Source organism: Salvelinus namaycush, chromosome 19 (assembly GCF_016432855.1).
Source record: "Salvelinus namaycush isolate Seneca chromosome 19, SaNama_1.0, whole genome shotgun sequence".
Lineage (NCBI taxonomy): Eukaryota > Metazoa > Chordata > Actinopteri > Salmoniformes > Salmonidae > Salvelinus > Salvelinus namaycush.
In genome coordinates this window covers 47,826,024-47,852,392 of record NC_052325.1, presented here as the reverse complement: position 1 = coordinate 47,852,392, position 26,369 = coordinate 47,826,024, and the positions used below count along the sequence as shown (strand labels likewise).

The 26,369-nt window shown below is 42.2% G+C and overlaps 1 protein-coding gene across 3 annotated transcripts in view; it reads left to right on the top strand.

Moving 5' to 3' along the window:
* The window catches only part of nalcn (sodium leak channel, non-selective), a 250,290-nt gene that overhangs the window by 197,723 nt on the left and 26,198 nt on the right, over positions 1-26,369 (top strand). For all 3 annotated transcript variants that reach the window (XM_039014188.1, XM_039014190.1, XM_039014189.1), the window contains 9 exons: positions 8,377-8,513; positions 9,116-9,257; positions 9,668-9,741; positions 15,461-15,562; positions 15,736-15,805; positions 16,658-16,749; positions 17,028-17,150; positions 19,556-19,609; positions 20,337-20,457. In XM_039014188.1, the coding sequence (XP_038870116.1) occupies positions 8,377-8,513; positions 9,116-9,257; positions 9,668-9,741; positions 15,461-15,562; positions 15,736-15,805; positions 16,658-16,749; positions 17,028-17,150; positions 19,556-19,609; positions 20,337-20,457 (915 nt within the window). The remainder of the gene's footprint in view (positions 1-8,376; positions 8,514-9,115; positions 9,258-9,667; positions 9,742-15,460; positions 15,563-15,735; positions 15,806-16,657; positions 16,750-17,027; positions 17,151-19,555; positions 19,610-20,336; positions 20,458-26,369) is intronic.

The following is a 26,369-nucleotide window of genomic DNA, read 5'->3' as shown; positions in this document are numbered from 1 at the left end:
TTGCTCTCTACAAATTTTCAGACATTTCACATTCTTAATATAAAGTGGTGATCCTATCTGACCTAAAACAGTGAATTTTTACGAGGATTAAATGTCAGGAATTGTAAAAAACTGAGTTTAAATGTATTTGGCTGAGGTGTATGTAAACTTCTGACTTCAAAAGTACATGAAGATTGACCACGAAAATTGTAATTTTCCCATTCATTATAACGGGGGATCCTGTTTTCTGCAAACAATGTCTGCAGTAGCGCATTCGGCCTTGAACTTTGTGGCTTCAATGAGAGGAGGCTGTCATTTTCCACCTGATGTGCACACACATACACACGCACACACACAATGCATATGTTTTACTATCGTTGTGTGAACTTAAAATGTATTTATACACTACTGTTCAAAAGTTTGGAGTTACTTAGAAATGTCATTGTTTTCCATGAAAACATACATGAAATTAGTTGCAAAATGAATAGGAAATGTAGTCAAGACGTAGACAAGGTTATATATAATGATTTTTAATTGTAATAATAATTGTGTCCTTAACTTTGCTTTCGTCGACCTTTGGCATTCTACTTGTCAAATTGTTCAGGTAATCTGTAGAGATTTCACCCCATGCTTCCTGAAGCACCTCCCACAAGTTGGATTGGCTTCATGGGCACTTCTTACGTACCATACGGTCAAGCTGCTCCCACAACAGCGCAATAGGGTTGAGATCTGGTGACTGTGCTGCCCACTCCATTATAGATAGAATACCAGCTTACTGCTTCTTCCCTAAATAGATCTTGCATCGTTTGGATCTGTGCTTTGGGTCATTGTCCTGTTGTAGGAGGAAATTGGCTCCAATTAACCAACGTCCACAGGGTATGGCATGGCGTTGCAAAATGGACTGATAGCCTTCCTTCTTCAAGATCCCTTCTACCCTGTACAAATATCCCACTTTACCACCACCAAAGCATCCCCAGACCATCACATTGCCTCCACCATGCTTGACAGATGGCATCAAGCACCCCCTCCAGCATCTTTACATTTTTTCAGTGTTTCACAAATGTTTTTCTTTGTGATCCGAACACCTCAAACTTAGATTTGTCTGTCCATAACACTTTTTTTCCAATCTTCCTCTATCCAGTGTCTGTGTTCTTTTGCCCATCTTAATCTTTTCTTTTTATTGGCCAGTTTGAGATATGGCTTTTTCTTTGTAACTCTACCTAGAAGGCCAGCATCCCCGAGTCGTCTTTTCACTGTTGACGTTGAGACTGGTGTTTTGTGGGTACTATTTAATGAAGCTGCCAGTTGAGGACTTGTGAGTTGTCTGTTTCTCAAACTAGACACTCTAATGTACTCTTGCTCAGTTGTGCACCGGGGCCTCCCACTCCTCTATTCTGGTTAGAGCCAGTTTACGCTATTCTGTGACGGGAGTAGTACACAGCATTGTACGAGATCTTCAGTTTCTTGGCAATTTCTGGCATGGAATAGCCTTAATTTCTGCAAACAAGAATAGACTGACGAGTTTCAGAAGAAAGGTCTTTGTTTCTGGCCATTTTGAGCCTCTAATTGAACACACAAATGCTGATACAATTTGCTTTTCTTTCAAAAACAAGGACATTTCTAAGTGACCCCAAACTTTTGAACGGTAGTGTACATTATATTCCAAATTATTTTTCCCTAACCCTAACCCTTACCCCTAAACCTAACCCCTAACCTTTACCATAATCCTGACCCTAATTGTAACCCTAGCCCTAAACCTAACCCCTAATCCTAAAATGGTACCCACGATGGTACCCACGATGATACAAGTCCACACGAACACGCGTCCCCCTCTTATTGTCCCATGTCGGATTACTCCATAGGTTGAGATCATGTAAAGCCAGCAATCGATATGCAGTGGATTGTGCTGGTGTGTGTGCTCTCCACCTGAGCCAGTGAAAGTAGTCGGTCAGGACATTTTGTGATCAATAACACACAAAATGTCCTGACTGAGCAGAAGGTCCATTACATTAGCAGATAGGGATTTACCGTTTTACCGTTTGCTATAACCTCTATGTACATGTGAACCTCTGTTTACCTATACGTGGGATTCAAACCTCTGACAGTACTAAAATACATAACAGATTGTATCGTAGGCTTGGGTATCAATACTATGTTATCTGGATTTGGAACAAGATGGTATGACACTGTACATAGCTCTCAGTCATTTTGCCATCTTACTTAAAGGCCATTCCTAGACTAGTGATTGTCAGGTCTGTGGGCTGACACTAATTTAGTCCGTTTCCAAGAGCTAGTTGTAATGCAAGTGGTCCTCCAAGAAGAAAATACCCTATATTGTCGGTCCATTTCGCTGTATACAGAAAACACTATACTCAAGTTGGATAACTCATAGAACTCTCTCAATGATATAATAACTCTACTTGTGTTGTCCCGGGGTGAAATTAAGTGCCTGCATGTTGAACCTCTCTCTCTCTATAAAAGTCAGGCATAGTTTAGGGGGTGGGTAGAAATGAGAGTGAGACAGAGAGAGAGAGAGTGGCTATACTTAAACACTTTAACATCATCCTTGGCTCTGGCGTCTTCCCCAATATTTTGAACCAAGGACTGATCCCTCCCCAATCCACCATTTTTTTAACAAATTTGACCCCAATAACTACCGTGAGATATGTGTCGACCTTGGGAAAATCCTCTGCATTGTCATTAACAGCAGACTCGTACATTTCCTCAGTGAAAACAAATGGACTTTTTACCAAAGACCATTTATTCACCCTGCACACCCTAAATGACAAACAAACCAAAACAAAGGCAAAGTATCTCAACTCAATTTGGCATGAAGGTCTGCTATACAAATTGATGGAAAGTGGTGTTGGGGGAAAAACAAACAACATTATAAAATCCATGTACACAAAATTGGCAAAAAACGCAGACATTTCTTTCCGCAGAGCCGGGGGGTGAGACAGGGATGCAGCTTAAGCCCCACCCCCACCCCTGCATTATAAAATCCATGTACACAAAATTGGCAAAAAACGCATGCATTTCTTTCCGCAGGGCCGTGGGGTGAGACAGGGATGCAGCTTAAGCCCCACCTTCTTCAACATATATATCAACGAATTGGCATGGCACTAGAACAGTCTGCAGCACCCGGCCTCACCCTACTAGAATTTGAAGTCAAATGTCTACTGTTTGCTGATGATCTGGTGCTTCTGTCCCCAACCACGGAGGGCCTACAGCAGCACCTAGATCTTCTGCAGAGATTCTGTCAGACCTGAGCCCTGACAGTAAATGTCAGTAAGACAAAAATTATGGTGTTCCAAAAAAGTTCCAGTTGCCAGGACCACAAATACAAATTCCATCTAGACACCGTTGCTCTAGAGCACACAAAAAACTATACATACCTCGGCCTAAACATCAGAGCCACAGGTAACTTCCACAAAGCTGTGAACAAGCTGAGAGACAAGGCAGAAAGGCCTTCTATGCCATCAAAGGGAACATAACATTTGACAAACCAATTACAGTAGGATTTGGCTAAAAATACTTTAATCAGTTATAGAACCCATTTACCTTTATGGTTGTGAGGTCTGGGGTCCGCTCACCAACCAAAAATGCCCAAAATGGGACAAACATTAAATTGACACTGCATACAGAATTCTGCAAAAAATATCCTCAGTGTACAACGTAAACACCAAATAATGCATGCAGAGCAGAATTAGGCCGATACCCGCTAGTTATCAAAATCCAGAAAATAGCCGTTAAATTCTACAACCACCTAAGCGGAAGCGTTTCCCAAACCTTCCTTAACAAAGCCATCACCTACAGAGAGATGAACCAGGAGAAGAGACCCCAATGCAAGCTGGCCCTGGAGCTCTGTTCACAATCACAAACAGACCACACAGAGCCACAGGATAGCAACACAATTAGACCAAACCAAATCATGAGAAAACAAAAAGAGAATTACTTGGTACATTGGAAAGAATTAACAAAACAACTGAGCAAACTAGAATGCTATTTGGCCCTAAACAGAGAGTACACAGTGGCAGAATACCTGACCACTGTGACTAACCCAAACTTAAAGAAAGCTTTGACTATGTACAGTGTGCATAACCTTGCTATTGATAAAGGTTAGGCAGAATGGAGAAGACGGGCTATGAGGTGGAAACTGAGCTGCACTTCCTAACCTCCTGACAAATGTATGACCATATTAGAGACACATATTTCCCTCATTTTACACGGATACACAGAGAATTTGAAAATTAACCCAATTTTGATAAACCCTCATATCTATTGAGGAAATACCACAGTGTGCCATCACAGCAGCAATATTTGTGACCTGTTGCCACAAGAAAAGCGCAACCAGTGAAGAACAAACACCATCATAAATACAACCCATATTTATGTTTATTTATTTTCCCCTTTGTACTTTAACTATTTGTACTTAATATTACATTTGTAATATCTTTATTCTTTTGGAACTTTTGTGAGTGTAATGTTTACTGTTCGTTTTTGTTTATTTCACTTTTGTTTATCATCTAGTTCCCTTGCTTTGGCAATGTTAACATGTGTTTCCCATGTCAGTAAAGACCTTCAATTGAATAGAGAGAGAGAGATTGTGCAGAGAGTGAGGGATGGGGATATAGAGAGGAAGAAAGGCAGAGAAAGAGTTCCTGTATCAGTAATGGGAAGCTAGAGCAGAGAGGGGTGTCGAGCCATAACTGTTCTATACGTCCCACTGAGCTTGGCTCATTGATTAAGTCTGCGGGACCAGGGAGCTCCAAACTAACCCCATTTTGAAACAATACACTGTGTGTGTATGTGCGGGTGCACGTTCGCTTGTGTATGTGTGTGCATGCTTGTGTGTGTGTCTGTGTGTATGCACAAAAATGCACTGGACTGTTACAGAATACTGCAGCATTTCTGGAAGTTTCTCTTAGTAAACTTGACCACTTTTAGAAGTTTGTTGAACAACCCTTGAGTGCCTTGAGGTTGAGTTACACTATATATATACACAAGTTTGTGGACATCCCTTCAAATGAGTGGATTTGGCTATTTCAGCCACACTCGTATGCTGACAGGTGTATAAAATTGAGCACACAGCCATGCAATCTCCATAGGGAAACATTGACAGTAGAATAGCCTTATTGAAGAGCTCAGTGACTTCAACATGGCATCGTCATAAGATGATGCCTTTCCAACAAGTTTCAGCATGACAATGACCTCACAAAGCGAGATCCATACAGAAATGGTTTGACGAGATCGGTGTGGAAGAACTTGACTGGTCTGCACAGAGCCCTGACCTCAACCCCAACCCCTTCGGGATGAATTGGAACGCCGACTGCAAGCCAGGCCTAATCCCCCAACATAAGTGCCCAACCTCACTAATGCTCTTGTGGCTGAATGGAAGCAAGTCCCCACAGCAATGTTCTAACATCTAGTGAAAAGCCTTCCCAGAAGAGTGGAGGCTGTTATAGGAGCAAAGGGGGACCAACTCCATATTAATGCCAATGACTTTGGAATGAGATGTTCCGATGAGCAGGTGTGCACATACTTTTGGTCATGCAGTGTATGTTCTCATGTCACCGAATTTAGCATCTTGGAAACATTGAATTTGTGACATATGGCAGAATTTACACAAGTAACAGGTCAATCAATCAACCAATGAATTGTCTCAACTGTGTGTGTGTGTGTGTGTGATTGTCTGTGTTGTTGGTGCCATTGGTTCTGGCCTTTTGCCAATAACATATTCCATTTTCACTCTTCACTAGAGCAAACTCTACAAAATGTGCACTACAGTACAGTACAGGCTGTATGTAGCACAGTGAGAAGGTATGGAGCCACCCCTGTTTTCTTGACAAGGTATAGATGAGAGGGATCAATGGTATTCCCTTTTAGCTCAAACACTGCTAGCCACAGAGATCCTAATCCATTTTAATATGTAATTCTATGCTCCCAGGCCCATAGGCTTCCATCCGACTAAGAGAACCTATCTTAGATCCATGCAAAACCAGGTAGTTCCACCAAACACCAATGAACTTGAGGATCGGAATACTTCCTCTGTCTATCTTTATCTCTCCTTACCTTCTGGTAGTCTTATTAGGAATGAAGTGTGTGTGTGTGTGTGTGTGTGTGTGTGTGTGTGTGTGTGTGTGTGTGTGTGTGTGTGTGTGTGTGTGTGTGTGTGTGTGTGTGTGTGTGTGTGTGTGTGTGTGCGCGCTATAATTATCATTGCACAACACAAATTCTGCGTGCGCGCGCTATAATTATCATTGCACAACACAAATTCTGCAATAACCGCAGGGCTAAAGCAGACATTTTACATTACCAAGTTAAAATCAGGCAGAAGGTGTGGATAGACAGTTATCCACTACATTTACGTCTATTTTTTCTGATAGACAGATAGACAGACAAACAGAGAGAGAGATAGACAGACAAGCAGAGACAAACAGATACACACACACACGCACACACACACGCACACACACACACACACACACACACAAATGAGACAGTGGTGGATGCTGTTTTTATGCCCAGAATGATAAGCGCTCATTCACCGTCCAACCAAACTTGCTTGACCTCCAGTCTACCAGACAGAAGAATTCCACTCATGGAATTTTTATCAGCTTCTCTCTTATGGAATTAAATTAATTTCTATTGATACAATTTCCCCCATTCATTTGTAATGTTTTTTTATTTGGCTGGTCTGTACTTCCTTGTGCAGGCTTTGGTGTGCATACATATTTTGTTCAGTGTGGCTTCTTGCATAAGCCATTCCAATATAATCTGTTTTTCTTTTTCCTTTTCATTGCTTCCTTCATTCTTCTTTTTTCAAACGTAAGTAGGTTTTCACAGATTGGTGTGTAGGAGTGCGTGCGTGCGTACGTACGTGCGTGCGTGTGTGCGTGTGTGTGTGTGTACTCTCAGCCCCAAACCAAAACCCTCCAAAACCCACTTCATCAAAGTTGAACACCACCAAGCTGTAGAAGTATTGTGTGTGTGTGTGTGTGTGTGTGTGTGTGTGTGTGTGTGTGTGTGTGTGTGTGTGTGTGTGTGTGTGTGTGTGTGTGTGTGTGTGTGTGTGTGTGTGTGTGTGTGTGTGTGTGTGTGTGTGTGTGTGTGTGTTAGTGTGTGTGTGTGTGTGTGTGTGTGTGTGTGACTGCAAGAGTGTGGCTGCCATCTACAGGCAGAACTGTACAACTGCACCCTGACACCACAGAGAAATTCCACTCTTGGTAGAAGCTGCCCCAAACCACAGATCTAGGATCAGTTTACCCTCCCCAATCAGGACCTTATACAACATTGCCCTTAGATCAGTGTCTGGGGGAACTTAATCAGTCTCCAGAAGTCCCACCCATCCATTTGATACATCCATTCTCTACCTACATTTCATCTTTACTTTTTCAATCATTGATCTTGACCATAATATGCTAATACAAGTTAATGAAAGGCATGTGAAAGTATGTAAATTCTCACTATAATGTATTAATGGCACTTACTAGTTGCCAAACATGATGTGATACATTATTGTAGAAGTATAAAATACAGACTTAGTGTGAAATGCATTTGATATTGTTTTTTATCATCTTAAATCAGTCACCTGAAAAGGCTTGAATGGGACATGGGAATGGAAGATATATGATGCATTGTCACCTAAGACCAGATCTGGGACCTGTCGTTATAGGAGACAAGTCAGGGACCAGCTGTTAGGAAAAGCCTACTAGAACACTGGTCTGTCTGTGAAAACCAAACGTTTTAGTAACACTTACACAGTAGGCTGGTTTTCCAACACAGATTAAGTCCTGGATTAAAAGCACTCTCTAGAGCCAGACATCTATGTTCCCATCCCTCACCTTTGTCTTACCCATGGATCATTGTATTTCTCAACTGTTGTGGAAAACTACCATACCATTTCTCTAAACCAACAATAGCTATAAGAACGTGTAAATCCTCTCCGAGTGAAGTATATTTCTCTGTCTCTCTATGACAAATCAAAGTGTACTGTATCCCGCTCTCCTTTTACTGCAAAGTCACTATCCCTCTCGCCTGAGCTACATGAGATGTCAGTCTCTCTCTCTGTAGCTGTGAGTCTACTCTTTTTCTCCGCAGCTAAATCCACTCGTTCCTTCTCTCACTCCATCCTTCTCTCCAAGTGAAGTGTGTTCCCCTCTCTGTATGGCAAAGTGAAGTGTCCCGCATTCCTTTCTCCCTTTACCGCAAAGTCACTATCTCTCCCTCCACTATCCCTCTCGTCTGAGCTGAATGAGATGTCAATCTCTCCTCTGCAGCTGAGTCTACTCTCTCCCTCTTTGCAGACCACTTTCCCTCTCTCTATCCCTATGCCAAGTCTACTTATTTCCCCCTCTCCGTCCCTAAATCTAATTTCCATTCTCTCTCTTTCTGTAGCTGAAGCAAAGTGAGGCGAACGCAGATACCAAAGAGAAGCTGCCCCTACGTCTAAGGATCTTTGAGAAGTTTCCTAATCGGCCCCAGATGGTCAAGATCTCCAAGCTGCCATCTGATTTCACTGTGCCCAGAATCAGGTACCCTAACTGGGATACATCAGGGGGACACAAGAAAGGACAGAACTTCTCTGACCCAGGTTCAGGTCAACACATTCTTTATAGTTTAAGAATAGTTTCACGTGTTATTAGTTGTATGTACGGGATACACATCGTCCAATGAAATGCTTACTTGCATGTTCCTTGTCGATAATGCAATCCTTCTCGTTTGTCATGTCACTCTCCCTCAGAAAAGGGCAGTTGGTTTAAGATAGCCCCCAACACTTCCAATTTTGTCTCTGCAGTTTCTCTGAAATACTGTATCACCACAAAAACCTCTTGGTAGGTTTTCAATCCACAATAATAGCAGCTAGCAGCCACCCTGTATAGGACTATAATTAGGGCATTTCCTCATAGTAGAAGCCTTGTTTCTACAGGTTGGAATACTGAACTGTAACCCTTTTAGGATGATGCAATACGATGATACAGCAATACATGTCATGTTTAAGAAGCTGATTAGTGCACAGCTGGGCCCTACCCTCTCGCAGACCTCCCTCTCTCTCCAGCCCATCACTTTGTCACAATAATCAGTCGGTCCGGAATGTGTTTCTGTGTGTGTGTGTGTGTGTGTCTGTGTGTGACAGGGAGAGTTTCATGAAGCAGTTCATCGATCGGCAGCAGCAGGACACCAGCTGTCTGTTCCGCCGTCTTCCTTCTGCATCCTCCTCTTCCTGTGACCATTCCAAGCGATCCGCCATAGAAGACAACAAATACATCGACCAGAAGGTATACACACATGCACGCAAACACACAGTCGCGCACACACACAAACACACACTCCAACAATCCACAACTAAAACATCAACCAGAAGCCAGAAGGTACACACACGGTCTCTCTCTCACATACACACCATATGCACGCAGGCATACACACTCCACCACGCTACACAACAAGTACATTGACCTTAAGCCAGAAGGTACACACAATCGTTCTGCCTCTCATACACACACACACACACACACACACACAAAAACATAGTGTTTACCATAGTGATAACACAACGTTTTATCTGACGGTTGGAGGGCGATCAATACAATATGGGGATGTTTGCTTGCTGCTAGATGAAATGTGTTTGTATTTGATAACACTTTTCAAATTTCTCAAACAATTAGTCTGTAACATCTGTTCTACAAAGCTCCGCAGGTCAATATTCAGCATCAGAGCTCGCAACCTCCTGGAGAAGGAAACTACTATCAATAAAATTCTCCGGTAAGAATGATTAATTCATATCCACACCACCGACACCACAAGTCGTTCTGTTTAGGTGACAGAAACATCAGATCGACTATGGCAGACTATGCCAGATATATGCCAGATATATGTTTTTATTTTCCTAACATTCAGTTCCAAGTCTTGAGTGCATACTGTATAGTTTTGGAAGCATCAAGAATCACCATGCTATATCCAAGGACACTATTTGTACTATTTTCTACATTGTAGAATAGTAGTGAAGACATCATGACTATGAAATAACACATGTGGAATCATGTAGTAACCAACAAAGTAGACACCCTTTGCCTTGATGACAGTTTTGCACACTCTTGGCAATTCCCATTATAACAACCGAGTTTCATCTTAGCGACTGTCTCAAACAACAGTCCAAACAACATGTATGCTTGTTAGAACGCAACATTTATTATGACATTTAATGGCAAATCTCTATGGAATCCTAGTGTCTCGTGATTGAAGTCTGTATCTTTGGTGCTAACATTAGCAATGCTAGCTAGGCAGCCAACCATGCTGCATCTGAAATAGTGGTTTCAACAATAACAGCCAAATACAGACACTCGTTGACGCGCGCGAGCAGTGTGGGCGCAATGATCGAATAACATGTATGTGGACATTAATTTTGCGACGCACGCGACGCGAGCGTTGTGGTCAGCATTTTAGATACTTACCCAAGAAGACTCACAACTGTAATTGCTGCCAAAGGTGTTTCTAAGTGAGCTGAATACTTATGCAATGACTATATTTTATTTATAAAAAATTGGACACCCCTTCAAATTAGTGGATTCGGCTATTTCAGCCACGCCTGTTGCTGACAGGTGTATAAAATCGAACACACAGCCATGAAATCTCCATAGACAAACATTGTCAGTAGAATGGTTTTAATGAAGAGCTCAGTGACTTTCAACGTGGCACCGTCATATGATGCCACCTTTCCAACAAGTCAGTTCGTAAAAAGTTTTGCCCAGCTAGAGCTGCCCCGTTCAACTGTACAGTTGAAGTCGGAAGTTTACATACACAGGTTGGAGTCATTAAAACTTGTTTTTCAACCACTCCACAAGTGTATTGTTAACAAACTATAGTTTTGGCAAGTCGGTTAGGACATCTTTGTGCATAACACAAGTAATTTTTCCAACAATTTTTTACAGACAGATTATTTCACTTATAATTCACTGTATCACAATTCCAGTGGGTCAGAAGTTTACATACACTAAGTTGACTGTGCCTTTAAACAGCTTGGAAAATTCCAGAAAATAATGTCATGACTTTAGAAGCTTCTGATAGGCTAATTGACATAATTTGAGTCAATTGGAGGTGTACCTGTGGATGTATTTCAAGGGGCTACCTTCAAACACAGTGCCTCTTTCCTTCACATCATGAGAAAATCAAAAGAAATCAGCGAACACCTCAAAAAAAAATTGTAAACGTCCACAAGTCTGGTTCATCCTTGGGAGCAATTTCCAAACGCCTGAAGGTACCACGTTCATCTGTACAAACAATAGTACGCAAGTATAAACACCATGGGACCACGCAGCCCTCTGACCGCTCAGGAAGGAGACGCGTTCTGTCTCCTAGAGATGAGCGTACTTTGATGAGAAAAGTGCAAATCAATCCCAGAACCACAGCAAAGGACCTTGTGAAGATGCTGGAGGAAACAGGTACAAAGTATCTATATCCACAGTAAAAGGAGTCCTACATCGACATAACCTGAAAGGCCGCTCAGCAAGGAAGAAGCCACTGCTCCAAAACCGCCATAAAAAAAGCCAGACTGCAGTTTGCAACTGCACATAGGGACAAAGATCGTACTTTTTGGAGAAAGTTCCTCTGGTCTGATGAAACAAACATAGAACTGTTGGCCATAATGACCATCGTTATGTTTGGAGGAAAAAGGGGGAGCCTCGCAAGCCGAAGAACACCATCCCAACCATGACGCACGGGGGTGGCAGCATCATATGGTGGGGGTGCTTTGCTGCAGGAGGGACTGGTGCACTTCACAAAATAGATGGCATCATGAGTTAGGAAAATGATGTGTATATATTGAAGCAACATCTCAAGACATCAGTCAGGAAGTTAAAGCTTGGTTGCAAATGGTTCTTCTAAGTAGACAATGACCCCAAGCATACTTCCAAAGTTGTGGAAAAATGGCTTAAGGACAACAAAGTCAAGGTATTGGAGTGGCCATCACAAAGCCCTGACCTCAATCTCATAGAAAATGTGTGGGCAGAACTGAAAAAGCGCGTGCGAGCAAGGAGGCCTACAAACCTGACTCAGTTACACCAGCTCTGTCAGGAGGAATGGGCCAAAATTAACCCAACTTACTGTGGGAAGCTTGTGGAAGGCCAAACTGTTACAGACCTATATCCATCCTGCCCTGCCTTTCTAAAGTCTTCAAAAGCCAAGTGAACAAACAGATCACTGACCATTTCGAATCCCACCATACCTTCTCCGCTAAGCAATCTGGTTTCCGAGCTGGTCACGGGTGCACCTCAGCCACGCTCAAGGTCCTAAACGATATCATATCCGCCATCGATAAAAGACAGTACTGTGCACCCGTCTTCATATACCTGGCCAAGGCTTTCGACTCTGTCAATCACTGTATTCTTATCGGCAGACTCAACTGCCTTGGTTTCTCAAATGACTGCCTCGCCTGGTTCACCAACTACTTCTCAGATAGAGTTCAGTATGTCAAATAGGAGGGCCTGTTGTCCGGACCTCTGGCAGTCTCTATGGGGGTGCCACAGGGTTAAATTCTCGGACCGACTATTTTCTCTGTATATCTCAATGATGTTGCTCTTGTTGCCCTTCTTTGGACACTGTGTTAAGAAACCTCCAAACAAGCTTCAACGCCATACAACACTCCTTCCGTGGCTCCAACTGCTTTTAAATGCAACCGATCGCAACCCACCCGCCCGACTAGCATCACTACTCTGGACGGTTCTGACTTAGAATATGTGGACAACTATAAATACCTAGGTGTCTGGCTAGACTGTAAACTCTCCCTTCAGACTCACATTAAGCATCTCCAATCCAAAGTTAAATCTGGAATTGTCTTCCTATTTCGCAAAACAAAGCCTCCTTCACTCATTCTGCCAAACATACCCTCGTAAAACTGACTATCCTACCGATCCTCGACTTCGGCGATGTCATTTACAAAATAGCCTCCAATACTCAGCAAATTGGATGCATTCTATCACAGTGCCATCCGTTTTGTCACCAAAGTCCCATATACTACCCATCATTGCGAACTGTATGCTCTCGTTGGCTGCTCCTCGCTACATATTCGTCGCCAAACCCACTGGCTCCAGGTCATCTATAAGTCTTTGCTAGGTAAAGCTCCGCCTTATCTCAGCTCACTGGTCACCATAGCAACACCCATCCATAGCACGCGCTCCAGCAGGTATATTTCACTGGTCATCCTCGAAGCCAACACCTCATTGGCCACCTTTCCTTCCAGTTCTCTGCTGCCAATGACTGGAACGAATTGCAAAAATCACTGAAGTTGGAGACTTATATCTCCCTCACTAACTTTTAGCGTCAGCTGTCAGAGCAGCTTACCGATCACTGCAGCTGTACATAGCCCATTTGTAAATAGACCATCCAACCAACTACCTACCTCATCCCCATATTTGTTTTTGTTTTTCTGCTCTTTTGTACACCAGTATTTCTACTTGCACATCCTCATCTGCACATCTATCACTCCAGTGTTAATTGCTAAATTGTAATTACTTGCCACTCTGGCCTATTTATTGCCTTACAACACATAGTTACACATGGGAAAAACAAACATACAGTCAATAACACAATAGAAAAAAATCTGTATACACAGTGTATACAGATTTTTTTCTATTGTGTTATTGACTGTATGTTTGTTTTTCCCATGTGTAACTCTGTGTTGTTGTTTTTGTCGCACTACTTTGCTTTATTTTGGTCAGGTCGCAGTTGTAAATGAGAACTTGTTCTCAACTGGCCTACCTGGTTAAATAAAGGTGAAATAAGAAAATGAAAAATAAATACAATGTAGTATTGTTTTATCTAAAAATGTTTGTTTCACTGAGTAGAATTGTTCTCCCTTCCTCCTCTGAGGAGCCTCCACCGCAGTCAGTAGACATTAAATCATAAAATTACACAAACTGTGAAGGACATCACTAAATACTTCATAATAACAACCTAAATGTTAAATGTGCGAGTTACTGCCCTCAAAATGGAACATTTCAATGATTTGCAATGTTAAAAAACATGAATATATGAGAACAATATTTTTGTGAACCAATGTTTCATTTTGGAAGATACATCATCTGGGGAAGGGCAATACAGTGCCTGATTTCATAGACAGACTCTTTTTAGAACTTAAATTCCTGTCAAACAACACATCTTTCTCAACATTCAACCTTCATAGAAATGTGTTGAGTGAGATACTCCTTTAAAGGTATTCATCAATGTTAAATACACCTTCATGAATGTGCTGTGAATGCTTCATCTATGCTGATAATAGTTGCGTCATGTATGCAACCTTTAAAGAAAGTGTTATGAAATAGTTTTTGTGTATTTCCACTGGTTTTCTGTATCAATTATAGAAAAATAGTGTAGTACTTCTGATGTTCTTATTCCCAAGGACACCCATCCTGAGGAGAGACCCACAAATTGAAAAGCCTGATTTAACCTGCTGATATCACAAATGAAATTCTGAGTCATAGGAAACACAGCAGAGCATTGCCATTATTTCTCTGGCACGCATTACCTTCACAAACATGCACACAGCCATGTACACACATGGCTTGTACCAAACAGCGTATGCTAAATGGATACGTTCAGGGCCAACTACTGAAAAGTGCTCCATCCCCAGTGTCCAACACCATATACAGCAAGAACGCAGGTCTTGTACATTCACAAGCACGGGCACACACACACACACACACACACTCCTGACAGATTCACCTGTGTGATCTGGTAATTGGATGATTAAACATCTGTCACGGCGGTAAATTAGCCAGACTAGTGTGCGTGTGTGTGTGTGTGTGTGTGTGTGCGTGTGTTCCTTCCTCTCTTTCTCCTCAGCTGCCAAACAGACACTAGATCTGAAGTCATCACACGTATCGTCTGGCCCGCCCACCCTCTCTCTCTCTATCTTTCTCACTCACACGCTCCTTCTCGCACACTCACAAGCAACACACAGACACACACACTGCTGAAGTCCAGTTAGTCATTAGCCGGGTTCTGGAACATGACTCTGCAATTACCTCACATAAACAGGATGTCCTACTCGCCAGAGTAACTCATATAGAATGATAATGTGAATAGGGCCTGCTTTGGATGAATAGCCTGTTTGACTGCTGAGGGGAGGGAGAGAGGTGTATTTCCATGGATATTCTTCATGTTTTGCTGTCAAAGTACCCAACCTGACACACAACACACATCACCGGCTGGGACTGCCCCTGGAGCATTTAGCGTTTAAGTGCCTTGTTCAAGTGCACAATGGCGGTCTGAAGTATATGGGATATTGAAGTCGTTAACTCTCCAGGTGCCAGCTCACTCCCTGCAGATTTCGCCCTGTCGGTTCAGGGATTCGAACCGGCAACACCTCCTCTTCCATCCGTTCTCTTTAACTTCGAGGCCCCGTCACTCTTTATTTCTGGTCTATTTTGACTGCGTTGTGTGTATTTGGACTGTGCTGTGAATGTGTCTCCTGTTCGGTGTGTTTCAGGGCTTGTACCAGACAGCGTATGCTGAGTGGATCCTTCGAGGGCCAACCACTGAAAGAGCGCTCCATCCTCAGTGTCCAACACCATATACGCCAAGAACGCAGGTCTTGTACACACACAAGCACGTGTACTCACGCACGGGCACACGCACACTGATGTACATACAAAAACAGGCAGGCATGCACACCATGCACATATATACACACACACACAATCTCACACCAATGGTATATTTCAAAGCTCTGTCTTAACCTTTGACCCTGTGCTCTCTCTCCAGGTCTCTGAGACATGGCTCCACTAGTCAGAGGATCAGCAGAGGAAAGTCCCTGGAGACACTCACACAAGATGTGAGAAACACACACACACACACACACTGTTAGGAATGGAGGTATTTAATGCTTAGTTGAACAGGACACTTCCATTTCCACATCCCATCCCTAGGGGGCAACAGCCCAGGGCCAGATGCTTGGCGAGCGCCAGTAAGACTTGATCAGTGATATCGGTGTACTTGCTGTTTACCTACACTATTCTGTAAAAAGAACATACATGACTTTTCCTGCAGGCACAAAATCCTCTCATGGGCTCTCAATTTAGCCTATTTAACTGCCTGCTGATTGGCCATCAATGGGCTTCAAATTGTTGGGTGGGTTAGGCCACCAGAACATTCACACATGCCCCAATCAGCAAGAAGTTGTCTGGAGTTCACGAAGCCGTGGAAGTGAAGTCCACACAGTTTCAATGTTATTAATTCAAACTGATATCAGTTTCGAAAAAATGCAACTGCTATCGTTTTCCATATTGGTGCCCATCACTAATGATTACTTTGTGTATGTATGTGGGTGATTGGCATTTTACCTTTTTGTCATGGCATGCATTTTTGTTTCTTTTTGTACATATTATTATTTTGTCACCATGAACATTGCATGCTGCTTTGGCTGGCCGACTAGCGAGAGTCAGAGCAGAGATCACACTGGCACCCGGTAAGTACACTACCACCCTAGGACATGCATTCAACACAGGTCCACTCACTCTTACTTTCACGTCTCATACACACAGTTATATCAGGTTATGGACCAGGTAGTCAGGCTAGAACCCCTAGACATAGCAAAATGTGACATATTTGTAGGCTGGCTACATGGTTTCGTTAACACATACACACACTCGCACACACCCTGACCCTTCTTTCCTCTCCCTTGTAGCATTCCAGCACAGTGCGTTATCGTAACGCCCAGCGAGAAGATAGTGAGATCAAGATGATCCAGGAGAAAAAGGAGCAGGCCGAGATGAAGCGGTATACACACACACACAAACTCTCTCTCACACGCGCACGCACGCACGCACACACACACATATTTTCACACTTTCAGCAACTTAAGTCCTTTGCTCCACCCTTGAACCTTTGAAGTTTGCGTCATTATTTGTTTGACAAAATACCCTGCATTTTAAGGACAGAATGAAACGATCGTGTCTTCTTTTCCTGTGTTACCTATGTGTTGTTATCATTGTGTCTGTTTACATTTTGTGTGTGTGCGTGCGTACGTGTTTGTGCGTGCGCGTGTGTGTGAGCAGGAAGGTCCAGGAAGAGGAACTGAGGGAGAACCATCCTTACTTTGACAAACCTCTCTTCATTGTGGGGAGAGAGCACCGCTTCAGAAACTTCTGTAGGACTGTAGTGCGGGCACGCTTCAATGCGTAAGTTAAGACAATTGCTTGCCCTGAGGCTGTAGACCAGAGGAGAACGACTGCCCCCTCTCAATGAAGCCATAGAAGTTCAAGGCAGACCACGGTACTGCAGGCATTATTTGCAGAAAACAGGTTCCCCCATTATACTGAATAGAAAACTGGCAATCTCTGTGGTCAATCATTGTATAAATCAAACTAATTTCCTAGACAATCATGGTGCCAATAATTGTTTCTATTACACCAGATGGTCCTTGAACTGACTATTTTTCAATCGCACACAGAAAGAGTTAAAAGGATAATTGAGTTGCTAATGGCAGCCTGCAGTACCCTGGTCGGACTTCAACTTGAGTTACTCAATAAGAGGGTCACTTCCTGGAGTAGCTCAAACTGCGTGTGTTATGTCTCCATCAGACGTCATCTTAACCGACTTCCTTTGGCCTCAATGCTCTATTAATGGACTATCTATTCAAATGACTATCTGCATTGACCCTTTTATTTAATGGATTATTTTTGCACCGATCTTCTAATCTAACCCTCTATTGATCTAACACACACAAACACAGAAGTCAGCTCAGACAGATCTACCTCAGAGATTTTTCATTTAAAATGGAAAATGAATGTGTTAGTGCATCGTATCGCATCGAACCAAATCGATTAATTCTCCAATCTAGCCGAATCGCACCGAATCGTTTCAAACCAATACGCATCATTCCTGTATCATATCGTAGCTCCTTTTATCTAGATACGTATCGAAACGTCTTGAAAGCGGGAAAAAGCATATCACTACTAGTCACCTTACCCCTATACAGCAATCAATCAAATGTATTTATAAAGCTTTTTCATCAGCAGTTGTCACAAAGTGCTTGTACAGAAACCCTATAGGAGAAAGCCCTGCCTCCAGTTGTTTGCTTAGAAATTCTAGGAACAAAAGGAGGCCTGCGTCTCGTGATCGTACCGTGCGTGTAGGTATGTACGGCAGGACCAAATTGGCGAGATAGGTAGGAGTAAGTCCATGCAATGCTTTGTAGGTTAGCAGTAAAACCTTGAAATCAGTCCTAGGCTTAACATGAAGCCAGTGTAGAGAGGCTAGCACTGGATTAATATTATAAACATTTTGGGTTCTAGTCAAGATTCTAGCAGCCGTATTTAGCACTAGCTGAAGTTTATTTAGTGCCTTATCCGGGTAGCCGGAGAGTAGAGCATTGCAGTAGTCTTAATGTTGACGTGGCAAAAGTATGGATGAGCTTTTCTGCATAATTTTTGGACAAAAAGTTTCAGATTTTTGCAATGTTACTTAAATGGAAAAAAGCTGCTGATATGTTTGTCAAAAGAGAGATCAGGGTCCAGAGTAACACAGAGGTCTTAATTTAATCCATTATAAATTCATGCTGTAACACAACAAAATCTGGAAAAAGTGAATACTTTCTGAATGCACTGTATATAGTGAAAACAATAGTGGTCCTAGAACGGAACCTTGAGGAACACCGAAACGTACCATTGTTTTGTCAGAGGACAAAACATCCACAGAGACGAACTTAATCTTTCTGACAGATAGGATCTAAACTAGGCAAGAACTTGTCTGCATAGACCAATTAGGGTATCCAGTCTCTCCCAAAAAATGGGGGAATCAATGGTATGAAAGCGCCACTAAGGTCTAGGAGCATGAGGACAGACACAGAGCCTTGGTCTGATGCCATTAAAATGGCATATCTACCCTTACCACTCCAGTATCCCTGCACATGTATATATGGTCTTGGCGCTGACCCTGTATATAGTTTACTTACTATATACAGGTTTGTGTTCTTTTTATTTATATTTCTTGTACATTTTTGTTCTACTTTACATTATTTTGTAGTACCACTGTTATTGATTACTGCATTGTTGGGAAAGAGCTTGCAATAAAGGCATTTCACTGTACTCGTGCACATGACAAAACAACTTTAAACTTGGGAAGCTATTGAGTCTGTACACAGGAATGAATGGTGTCATGTGATCGACGGCTTTGTCCATTCATATATACATTCATTGCTGTAGACTCACAGGGTGTCTAACATCTAAGGGCAAGCCAATCACAGGCTATGACTGCAATAGCATGTTAAACCCTCACAATGTCTTCGGATGAGTTGTAATAAGTTTAGCCCTTGTTAAATACAGTTAGGAGGACTTGCACGTCAGCAAAGAAATTGAAAAGAGGAGGGGTGCGCACCAACCAAGGCAGAAGTGTTCAAGAACGAGGCTCTACCAATGAAAAACATTCATATTTACTATAGCTCAAGGCATACTATTACTTTGTTAATACCCATTTATTCTGTGCTGCAATGTGACGCGCTACCCAAACTGTTTTAGCAACACATGCTATGAAAAAGGAAATATAATCTGTTTTCATGTCTATTTGTTTGTCCATTTTTGTCCAGATCCAAAACAGATCCTGTAACAGGAGCGGTGAACTCCAAATACCACCAGCTTTAGTAAGTCTTCTACTCCCATTGTTGATGGGTAAATATAGCATAATCGGGTGTTGTTTCTCTTATTTCGTATTGTTATTTATCTAAAAAAACAATACCAATCTCTTATGAGGGATGAAGATTGCAAAACTAAAAAGTTGTGAAATGGGTTTTTAACGTTGCTTTAAACTGATTGGAGTTCTGCCTAGGTTCCCAGGCTCCAGCTCTCTGAAAATAGATAAATTCATTTCTATCTGGGCGCCAGGGGACTTTCATATAGATCTAGCTGGGATGGTGCTGTAGGGCTGCAGTGCGGTCGGATACATGCGCATGCACGAGTACAAACACACACAATGCACGCATTAGCATACAGACACATAACACAAACTATGCATATGTGCAACAACGCCGAACACACACATGCAGGCATGCACACTCAATCACAGTCCGTAGATGATCCCACTCATTATGGAGTCTGTGTGTGCGGTTTTCTAAGTCATATTATTTCATCAGAACTGAAACAAAGTAGCATGGCCCACTTACAACTCACACTGCAGTGATGGGTCTACTAAGGATCTGCATGTGTTCATTCCTTACTAAACTAGTGTGTGCTTATGCCTGTGTATGTATGTGTGTCTGTGTGTGTTTATGCCTGTGTGTGTATGTGTGTCTGTGTGTCTGCACATGTGTGTACATGCATGTACGTCTGTGTGTGTGTGTTGTGTGCCTGTGTGTGTTCTTTATTCCTCAGTGATCTCCTGGGGCTGGTTACCTATCTGGACTGGGTGATGATCGTAGTGACCATCTGCTCCTGTATCTCCATGATGTTTGAGTCTCCTTTCACCAGGGTCATGCATGTACCCACTCTACAGGTAACTGATATACTGTCGCTGCCATCCATGTCCACCGCGCAACACACACACACAATCACTGCATACTGTGTAGACCAGTGGTCACCAACTTTTTCTGAGTCGAGATCACTTTCACAGTCAAAAAGCAAGCCGAGATCTACCGCTCAGAATTATTTTAACCTAATAAAAACGGTTATTTAGGAATGAGATTTGTGCAGTAGGCCTAGCCTGCGAATATTGTTCTTCTCGGACCATATTATATTTCAAAACACCGGCTTTGATAACAAAATAGATCAGTTGGTTTAGCACTTGCGAGGCACAGCTGAGCATAAATTTAAATAATTTGCTAATAATTCGATTTTTTATGTTACTGGACTGATGGTCATGGTGCTGGGAGCTAAAAAAACAACAATGTGAAATCATGACGTCAGTGATCTTCAGGTCGGAAAGTCGGAGCTCTAGAAAGATGCCAGAGTTTCCGAGTTGGATGAACGTTCAAAACTATTTTTCCCAGTCGGATCTCGTTTTTTTACTGAGTTCCTAGTTGTTTTGAACACAGCATTAGTCTCAGCGGAGGGAGAGAGAGAGCAGCAAGAGGGTCCGCCTCTCACGGTCCCTGCTCTCTCCTTCCTTCCCTCTGGTGAGACTGACCAGAGACACCGTCTTCTACCTGATGGCGAAACTCGAGTTGCATCTGCCTCGTGCACAAATTCATGTTGTTCCTATGACCAAAGAAAGTTAAATATTCCTCGATATTAAAATAAACACGACGAGCTGCTAATAATAATACAAGTTCATTGCAGCTGCAGCGCGAGTGGGGAAAAGAGCGTTTTATGTTTTGTAAGTGTTGAGTAAAAACATTGTTGACAGTGCTGAATAAACCTAGATGTGAACTGACTCATAAAAACAGCAGCTCTTTGCTGTATTCTATAACACTCTCTCTCAGTAATAAACCAGAAAGAGTGACTAAATCATTCAATATGGTTACTGGGCTATCTGATCATAATCTGACACTTATAGACAGAAAGCTGTCTAAGAGCAGGTTTAACCTCTCTACTGTTAGAAAGCCGGATCAACTAAGAATACCTAAGAGTGAATGAAACTATTTTGAAAAACGCAATTAAGGGAATTAACTGGAATGATCTCTTGTCCTATACAGACGTGGAAGCTGATAGTCAGGTTTCTATCCACAATCCAGACTACAATAAATGGTTTCCTAAAGAAAATCAACTCCAAACCTGGCCGAAAGAGCACTCTTCCTTGGCTAAATGGAGAAATCTGGAAATTGATGAAAGAACGAGATTATGCTCTAAAAATAGCCCTGAGATCCAAATTAGAGCATGACAGAGGTAGGTTTACCATGTTGAGAAATAAGGTGATGAAAGAAATCAGACAGGCCAAGGCAAACTTTTTTATTAACATATTTGGTGAAGCAAAGGGAAATTATAAATTGATCTGGGAGAATCTAAAAAAGTTAACAGGGAAAGACCATAGTAACACTGCAAAAAGACTAGAAATCATGGTGAATAACGATCTAACACAGGATGCAGTCGAAATAGCAATAGCCTTCAATTCCTACTTTATTGACTCTGTCAGGATACTGACACAGAACCCCTCCACTGGTTTCTTGGGCTCAGTGCTAGTGAATGACGCTCAACCTGTCTTCATCATAAGGGAGGTTTCTGAGTCAAAGGTGAACAAGGTGATTAGCTCACTAAAGAACTCTAAAGCCAAAGATGTGTTTGGGCTGGACTCTCCCTTTCTTAAAAACTACAAAGAGTCACTCATTGCCCCCATTACTAAGGTCACCAACACATCTATTGGTCTCGGGGTGTTTCCAAGGGTATGGAAGTCGGCCATAATAATGGTAATCTTTAAATCGGGCGACCCTGCTGACGTGAGTAACTACAGGCCCATTAGTATACTACCTGTGGTGTCAAAGGTTGTTGAAAAGTGTGTAGCAGAACAACTGATTGCCCACCTCAACAACAGCCCCTTCACATTACACTCCATGCAGTTTGGCTTCAGAGCGAAACACTCCACAGAAACGGCCAACTGCTTTCTTCTGGAAAATGTGAAGTCCAAGATGGACAAAGGGGGAGTTGTTGGGGCTGTGTTTCTGGACCTAAGGAAGGCTTTTGATACTGTTAACCATGAGATTCTCATCACAAAATTGTCCAAGTTCAACTTTTCCCCCGATGCCTTGAGATGGATGAAATCATACCTTGAAGGCAGAACTCAGTGTGTCAGAGTGAGCAATGAGCTGTCGCCCACTCTTAGCTATGATGTGGGCGTGCCCCAAGGGTCAATACTGGGGCCCTTCCTGTTCAGCCTGTACATTAATGATCTGCCTTCTGTCTGTACTGGGTCTGAAGTTCAAATGTATGCAGATGATACAGTGATATATGTGCATGCAAAGAGCAAACAACAAGCTGCACAAGAACTCACTACTGTAATGGTCCAGGTTACGAAGTGGCTCAGTGACTCATGTTTGCATCTCAATGTGAAAAAAACTGTTTGCATGTTCTTCACAAAGAGGGCAACAGATGCTACTAAGACAGATGCCTATGTGTCAGGGGAGATTTTAAGTACCTTGGCATCATACTTGATTCCAACCTCTTTTTTAAAAAGCATGTGAAAAAGGTAATTCAGATAACCAAATTCAACCTAGCTAATTTCCGATTTATACGAAATTGTTTGACTACATAGGTAGCAAAACTGTACTTCAAATCTATGATACTCCCCCACTTAACATACTGCTTGACTAGTTGGGCCCAAGCTTGCTGTACAACATTAAAACCTATTCAGTCTGTCTACAAACAGGCTCTCAAAGTGCTTGATAGGAAGCCCAATAGCCATCATCACTGTTACATCCTCAGAAAGCATGAGCTCCTGAGTTGGGAAAATCTTGTGCAATACACCGACGCATGTCTTGTATTCAAGATCCTAAATGGCCTGGCTTCCCCTCCACTCAGTATTTTTGTTAAACAGAAAACCCAAACATATGGCAGCAGGTCCACAAGGTCTGCCATGAGAGGTGACTGTATAGTTCCCTTAAGGAAAAGCACCTTTAGTAAATCCGCTTTCTCTGTGAGAGCTTCCCATGTCTGGAATGCATTGCCATGAGACACACATAACTGCACCACATATCACACTTTCACAAAATGCATGAAGACATGGCTAAAGGTCAATCAGATTTGTGAACATAATCCCTAGCTGTGTATTGCCGCTTTCCATGTTGTCTGTTGTCTGTCGCTTGTGAGGTGTGGGAACTTTGTTGCTTTTATGAATTTTGTCTTGAGGCTTTTTGTTCTATGTTGCTCTGTCTGTATGCTACATCTTGCTTGTCCTATGTTGCTCTGTCTGTATGCTATGTCTTGCTTGTTCTTTGTTGCTCTGCGTGTGATCACTGCTCAATGATTGTCTATATTATAATTGTTTTTAATAACCTTCCCAGGGACTGCGGTTGAAAATGAGCCGGTTGGCTAAAACCGGCACTTTTACTGAAACGTTGATTAATGTGCACTGTCCCTGTAAAAATAAAATAAATCAACTAAACTGGTCATGGTTTTAAAAGTTATGAAATCTCACGTAGATTCACTTTGCTGTGGCCAGGGTCGTGGAAGCTGCAGGCACGGTGATTTGAGCTATCCGATTGGCCAGCTCAACAGGCGCACTTGATTTAGCCACAGATCTCCCGGTCCGCCAGGTAGACGGAGTTTGTCTTTTCAGACAAATGAAATGGTTCAAAATGGGGACACTTTGATGGTGCGCAAGGCATCTGAATCAAGTGCACCTTGCGCCAAGCAAAGAAAGGAGTGCAAGCCTTTATCTTTGGCTTTTTTACGGAAATGTTTGGTGATCGACTAGGAATGTCTTGAAGATCGACCAGTTGTTGACCACTGGCTAGATGAGAAACAATAGGATGCATAGAAAAACAAACGGATAAATGGATGAGTGGGTTGGAGGGAGGATGGAGGAATGTATTAATGGACATATATATTACCGACCGGCTTGATTCTGTCTTATGTAGCAAAATTTGAAATTGTGTTTTTTACATTAGATAAAAGTAGAGACTCAGAGCTAGAAAATGGTATATCATACACTACAATTTAGGAACAATGGAAAAGTAATTCTGCTTTGATAGGTGATAAACTTGTAACCTCACTTTTGAGAAAACGGCCCTTGAATGTTTTAGTAAACCTACTGGAGAGCTCTTCTTTTTCTTAAGCCCCGCCCATTTCTTTAAGGATTCACAAGTGAGGCCATGTACTTAACAACCACAACAAGATTTCAAGACTAAAGACTGGTTTATACTACAGGTGTATTCGTAAATTCAATCTGGGGTGCCAGAGTGCGCCCTGGGCATTCGTAAACTCAGAGCGTTGTCAGATTGTCAGTTCGTAAATTCAGAGTGCTTCGCTCTCGGAGCGTTCAGAGCGCACACTGGCAGCTCTGGCCGAGGAGTAGGCTTGATCCGAGCGTTCCGACATAACAACAACAGTCAAGCTACCAAGCTAACTGGCTAACATTAACTAGCTTGGTAGCTACTTCCCGACACATGAGAGAACAGCTCACTCTGATCATTTTACTCTCCCTAGCAGAGCTGGTTAGGCTGTTTTTATGTTATCCAGAGCATTGGTGACTAACTATGCTGCTGGCAACCATTTAATTACGCTTTTTTGCTGACGTTTACTGACACCTGCCATATTCAACGGGTGTTGAGCATTTGTAAATTAGTCAGTTATTCTGCGCTCTGGCACACTCAGACAAGAGTGCTCTGAAATCGGAGTAGATAGCCAGAGCAAATTTACCAGATATGTCTATCGACAGTTGTCGCAGTGACATCAAGAACATTCTATTGAAATGGTTACTTGCATAGATGGAGTCTTTTGTTTAAACATGTAGCTAGCTAACTAAACAATTAACCATAATCCCAACTCATAACGTTACGACCCTGCATGAATCTGCAGGTAGCTAATCAACCAAGTTCAATGTTAGCTAGCTAACATTAGGCAATACCTAGCAGTGCAAATGGCTCTGAGATATGAATAATATTATTATGGTATGGGCATGCATAAGCAATGGACAGTGAACACAATTACATTTTATCGATGGCAATTTGAATGCACAGAGATACCGTGACGATCCTGAGGCCCATTATTCCAGTTCACTCCAATATCTAACAACTTCGCACAGCCATTGAAAAGGAGTGGGACAACATTCCACAGGCCACAATCAACAGATTGATCAACTCTATGTGAAAGAGATGTGTCGCGCTGCATGAATCAAATGGTGGTCACACCAGATACTGACTGGTTTTCTGATCCATGCCTAGAGCTGTGGCAATCATGAAATGTTGTCAATCGGTGATTGTGACGCAAATAACTGCCGGTCTCATGATAATTTACCGTTAATTAACTTAAACACATTTAGCATCTCCTGGCTTCCGCGCATTCCCTACAAGCCAGTCATACAGACCTTTGGTACATCTAAATTGTAAAAAGTCTAATAAATCCATGTAATATAGCCTCCACCTTCACAAAAAATCCATTATTTATTTTAGACAGGTCTAAAGAAACATGATATGAAGAAAATGTAGTCTATTTCAGAAGAACAGAATAACATACTCTGAGTTGTACTTAGGTTAGGCTCCGATCTGGCTATGCCATATGGATGTGGGCTACACTAGTTCATTTAGCAGACAAGATTTGCTTAGAATTCCATGGCATTATTTTCTATTATTTTATAGTATGATGAATGCAATTGAACATAGATGAATAAAATAGAAAGGATATTTTCTCCAAACGATTTGAGGGAGTGCGCACTATTGTGTGTTGAGCTGTTAACAAAGAAACAGCTACTCCTATATGCTTAATTTAGAGTTATTTATGTAACTTTAGTTGTGATACAAATGTCGGGCTATATGTTTA